The sequence below is a fragment of the Corticium candelabrum genome, chromosome 6 (genome assembly GCF_963422355.1).
Source record: "Corticium candelabrum chromosome 6, ooCorCand1.1, whole genome shotgun sequence".
NCBI lineage: Eukaryota > Metazoa > Porifera > Homoscleromorpha > Homosclerophorida > Plakinidae > Corticium > Corticium candelabrum.
This window is the reverse complement of record NC_085090.1, coordinates 3,680,036-3,686,035: the sequence shown is the minus strand read 5'-3', so window position 1 is coordinate 3,686,035 and position 6,000 is coordinate 3,680,036. Positions and strand designations below refer to the sequence as shown.

The window sequence follows — 6,000 nt, the reverse complement described above, 5'->3', positions numbered from 1 at the left end:
CAAAGAAGCCAGAGACGAGTGCAGTAAAGTTCTGTTCCTGTTGCAAACAAGTGTTAGTAGAAGGCCAAAACTGCCCTAATGTTTCCTGCGTGCAATTACGTCCAGAAATCCACGAGTTCATCACTCTAAAAATCTCAGATACACTTAATCAGTTCTTTTCAGGTTTGGGCCTTTGTTGTTGTTGTTGTTCATTTGTCTGAGAGTAGACTTTTGGTGTAGACAAGTACTTTTGCGAAGAAATTGTAAGATCATTCAACGAACGAGGCAGCAATCCATCTGAGATTACTGATATTACTTCAAGTGCTCAGTATCGCAACCTCACAGAGGTAGATCCATACTTTCAGTCATCATGAAACATAACATTTACTCTGAACACTGATGGTGTTACTGTGTACAAGTCCTCCACACAAAGCCTTTGGCCAGTCTATCTTACTATCAACGAGTTGCCACCACAATTAAGGTATTTGTTAGATTTTGCACCCTCGATTTCAACTTGCCATATACCAAAGTACACAATTACAGATTTTTTTTATCAAATACACAATTGTCTGTGGGTTGTGGTGTCAGCCATACAAACCACTAATGCACCTATTTCTGAAACCAATAATGGAAGAGTTAGTTCACCTAGAAGAAACAGGTAAGGAGTTGTACCTGATTATGACATATGAGTCAATGGGCTTACGCATGCATACATACAGGTATTCTTATTGACACACCATATGGGTCTAAGATCTGTAAAGCAAGACTGCGTTTGATGACAATCGACCTGCCAGCAAGAGCCATTGTCATGAATATGAAGTACTACAATGGAGAAAAATATTCCCAGTTTTGTCTGCAGAGTGGAACCACACTACCAGAAATCCATTGCACCGATTTTGGCCATATGAGAAAAAAGGTTGTTCTAAGAGACAATGCCAGCTTGCAACGACATAGCGAGGAGGCTCTCAAGACAGGAACAACAGTATGTAAGACAACTTACAATTCACTGTTTGACAACTCAGAGTACCTATCTAAACACTTATCTAATATTTAGATCTATGGAGTGAAGGGTGTTAGCCCATTAGCTAGAGTGAAATCAGTAGATCTGGTCAAGTCTTGTGCCATCGACTGGATGCACTGTGTGCTCCTTGGAGTTACAAGAAAACGTTTTGAAATAAGGTTATCAAAAGACACAAGACTGCTGCTGACTAAGGTTCAAGTCAATTTCTCTACTTGTAATAATTATTATCATGTTTGTCATTTATATTTTCTAGATACCTTTAGTCGATAAAAGATTTCTATCGATTACAGACATACCTAAACACATTACTACAGTGCCCCGTTCAGTCACGGAATGGTCCAACTGGAAGGGTGAGTACAAATACATAGATCAACTTGACAACTAACCTGAGTTTTCACAAATCTAGCAAATGAGTTTCGAACATTTTTGATTCACTATGGCCTGCCAGTTCTCAGAGGCACATTGCCATTGGATAATTACATTCATTTTACGTTGCTTGTAGCAGCCATAAGACGACGCTCCCAAGCAAAAATCTGTGTATCAGATGTTGAAACAGCATACAAATATCTAGACATCTTTTGCTGTCACTTTGAAAATTTGTATGGTAAGAAACTTTGTTAAACTTGTTCACACACCCACGCACGCATGCATGCGCACGTGCACAGACAGACAGACAGACAGACAGACAGACAGACAGACAGACACACACACACACACACACACACACACACACACAACACAAACATAAGTATGGAGCATTCTTGCAAATAAATATTTACCGTTGTAGGAAGAAAAACTTCAACAATGAATGTGCACTTACTACGTCACCTTCCACATTGTGCATATATGTGGGGACCAATTTGGGGCTACTTCCTATTTTGTTTCGAAAAAATCAATGGACTCATTAAGAAATTGATACATAGTACAAGACATGTATCCATCCAAGCACGTTCTGCTTCTACATAGAATTACCACAATTTTTCATGAGTACTCTTATGTAAAGGTTGCAAATTGTGTAAGCCTCATGAGATCTGTGTCAAAAGTTTTACAAGAAAACTGGAACAAAAGCTTCCCACCAGCAGGTGTCTTAATTCTAAAAAATTTTGGATTAATAAAGTCCATAGCCAGGTAAAGCAAATTCTGTTAAACCGTATCAAGTAAAGACAGTCTCATTAAACTGACCAGTACATATCAGTATTGTACATCATGATAGTTGATTAAGCACACTGGTATAGAAACAACATGTGTGTGTGTCTGTACACACACACACACACACACACACACACACACACACACACACACACACACACACACACACACACACACACACACAATAAATTTTGTGCACAAAGTGTAGATTTGGACAATCCATGGATCACCAATACAAACCATGCATACCTAACCCTAACCCTAACCCTAAACCTAACTCTCAATTTACCAGAAAAGCTAGAAATTCGCGGTTTGTCCATATCTACACTTTGCGCATGACATATATATGGAACATATAGTACAGCCACTACATGCATATACAAAGACAGAAATATAGCCATGTAGACAAACAGGATGACAAACAGGCAAAATTACTGTACGGAAATAGACTACTTGTACATTAGACTTAATATTAAAAATCTCATTTAGCAGTTTTAGTAGAATTTATCTGTAATACCAAAAAGAAATTTTCCAATGAATTAGCCACGTTTGTACATAAATGTACTATAAGTTCTGTCTTAGAGAAAATACAGCTGCAGCTGCTACCACCATAGAACCCTTAGGTACACCAGAGCAAAAAGAATTGACAACAGCAACACTAAAACAATTGGACAGCCTGGTGAGAAAAAGAAATCAATATCATTCAACCACCCAATCAACAGAAACAGCAAGTTACAGACAACTAAAGATCAATGGAACAGTATTTACAGCAAGAAGTTATCTACGTAGCAAGCGAGTCTCTCGCACTGTGGAAGTTCGAAAGAATCACTTTGAATATGGAACAATCGACCAATTTATTCTTCGTCAAGAAATCTTTTATGCCACTAAAGACAGTTTCGAAAAACTAAATACCCCGACTGCAGAGCAAGTTTCTGTAATTCAACATTAGACGAACTGGTAGGAAATCAAGTGTTTCCAGTTGATTAAACAAAACAAATTTGGTGGTACCTGCTATCAGCATAGTACAAAAAGTGATTCCAATAGAAATGGAAGGATCAACCATGAAATACATATCTCTCTTGGATGATGCCCTTGAACACGACTGAATTGTATTTAGCTGTTGTTATCATACGTATGTACATGTACTATATGCTGCATTTGTAACAATCTAACACAACCGTTGGTGTAAATAATTACTTGTGAAACTATATCATTTTGTACAGTGTATATATTGCACGCAAAGTGTATGCATGGACAATCCATGAATTGCTCGACACAATCTATTGATCGCCTGTACAAACCATGGATAGCATACGCGAAACCTGCATCCCTAACCCTAAAGCAAATTCTCAAATTACCCGAATTCACTAGATATGCACAATTTGTCCATGTTCATATCCACGCATTGCTCATGACACATATACACATGCATTTTGTACATACTTTGATCACTGTCCAAGTCAAAATTGGTCCTCGAAACAATACTATCTATCAACTATTAACTAACTACACCTACGGGGCATTCGATTGGGCTCTTCCAGCCTCTTCCAAAAGAGTCTGTAAAAAGTTCGAAAGAAGTTGAAACAGCTACAGCTGCGACCAATAAACCGCCATGCTCTTCCAAAACTGGAACATTTGCAACCTCATGTGCACGTTACAATGTCGCTACAACAACAAAGCAGAAGTGTTTGGTGACTTGCTTGTTACAAAAGACAGCAAGTGGTTAAAGATCTCCTTGTCTCTCGTGCCACTAGCGTTGACTAATGCAACCCTTGAAGTATGTGCCACACACACCTCTTCCAGCGGTGGCAGAGCTGGTAGAGGTTGGAAGAGGAAAGAGGTTTTTTGAAAGAGGTTACATACATGTGTGCCTGTGTGTGTGTGTGTGTGTGTGTGTGTGTGTGTGTGTGTGTGTGTGTGTGTGTGTGTGTGTGTGTGTGTGTGTGTGTGTGTGTGTGTGTGTGTGTGTGTGTGTGTGTGTGGATGTATGTATCCACATATAACACATGCATGCAGGCATACACACACACAGACAAACACACATAATTAAAGTACAAGTTAGCAAGCAGGCAGTTGAACAGGCAGGCAAACAAAACCAACAGAGACAAAAATACAAGTGGACAAACAGACTGAACTGACAGCTAAGCAAATTGACCAATCAATATGTAAATCATCCAGTTACACATGAGAGTATAAATCTCAATTAGCCGTTTAAGTACAATTTATCTGTATAGCATAATACAAAAATTTCAAAAATACGGTGCAAAGTTTTTACATCAAGAAGCTATCAACACAGCAAAAGAGGCTTTCTCACTGTAGAAGTTTGAAAAAGTGAATTTCCATATGGAACTATAGATAAATTCGTTGTTCACCAAGTTCACCAATTCTATATGCCATTATAGACGCTCTTCACAAACTAAAGCACCCTGCATGTCTAACAAGTTTCTGTGATGCAACACTTGATGAAGTAGTAGAAAACCAAATTTTTCCAGTTGTAGTAAAACACGAATGTGGTGGTACCTGCCATATACAAACATCGTTGAAAAACTGATTGTTATAGAAATGGCAGGATCGACATTGAAATACATTTCCCTACAGACAATGTTATTGAACACGACTAATTATAAGTTATCGCATATCTACACACTCTGCTGGACTAACTAACACAACTGTCAGTTTGCAACAACTAACTAAGTATACAAATTTAGCTAACCGCAAATTAAATTAAGAATTACCATTTCTACATATGCAAACCTAGGAAAACAGTCACTGTGGAAAGTGCCAATTAGCACCAATTAGAAGACAAAATACCTGAAAATCTTAGAGCCTTGGCCATGCAAAGTTGGGGTTGGAGTCTTACTTCAGCCTTGGCGGAATAATCAAGCTTTTAGTGCTGTACTTTCATAGCAGTCCAGCTGTCACGCTGTATTTTAATCCTACTCAATGCAGCAAGCATGCATGCATGCATCCTGTCACGCCAAATCCTGACTGAATCAAACTTGGTCACTCAGACAATTTTTCCTGTGATTAGAACACCTGGACCACCATTGGTCAGTGGGTCTTTCGGCCATTTCAAATTTCAAATTTTAAATTTAAATTTTTGATTTTTGAAATTCAATTTCTCAATTTTTTGTATTAAAATTTAAAATATTTTAATTTAACGTTACCAATTTTTGAAAATTTACTTTAAATTTTGAAATTGTAATTTTTTTTGAAAAATAAAAATTTTAAATTTTATTATTTCAAATTTGTAAATTTTTAGGTGCAGCATATTAGAAATTGCTTTGCCGACGAGATAGCGGACGTAGATGAATATATGAACTGATGGCCGGATTTGAACTAACAGAAATTGAACGCTCATCCGTTCTCTCAAATAATCTGAGTACATCAGAAAAAGGAAATTGAAAGAACGAGTAGCAGTGTATGTGGTAGGGAGTCCATTGACGGCGTAGGGGTGCATTCCAACGCATGCTGATACGTTGATTCAATTAAACTAGGCGCGGTTTCTGCTAATCACATCCAGTACCACGTTTCTGCACCTGTACGTACGCCGCTTCAGGCAGTTACTAATGTTTATTAACTTGAAGTGCATGGTCGCGTCGTTAGTGTAGGTGTAGGAGTACGATTGGCCCAAATGCAAGTTGCACTTCATGTCTAGATTTTGTACATCACATAGAACACTACCCGATAGCGCAGATAGAACCTCTACAACCTCATGCTGTGTCTCTCATGTGCCGTGGGAACAGAACCCACACTGACTACAAGTGAATTACGAGACCAAATAGTAGAGGTGGACACGCACGCAGTGCTCATGGCAGGAGGGCCTAGGGAACGTACGTGTGTACCGTACT

General features: G+C 38.5%; 1 protein-coding gene across 1 annotated transcript; it reads left to right on the top strand.

Moving 5' to 3' along the window:
- The first annotated feature begins 368 nt into the window (after positions 1-368).
- Positions 369-4,019, top strand: LOC134181439 (uncharacterized). Its single transcript, XM_062648717.1, has 7 exons — positions 369-460; positions 523-637; positions 699-961; positions 1,034-1,192; positions 1,254-1,350; positions 1,407-1,604; positions 2,732-4,019. Exons 2-7 carry the CDS (start codon positions 583-585, stop codon positions 2,761-2,763), a joined length of 804 nt encoding a protein of 267 aa, XP_062504701.1. The 5' UTR covers positions 369-460; positions 523-582; the 3' UTR covers positions 2,764-4,019.
- Positions 4,020-6,000: the final 1,981 nt, after the last annotated feature.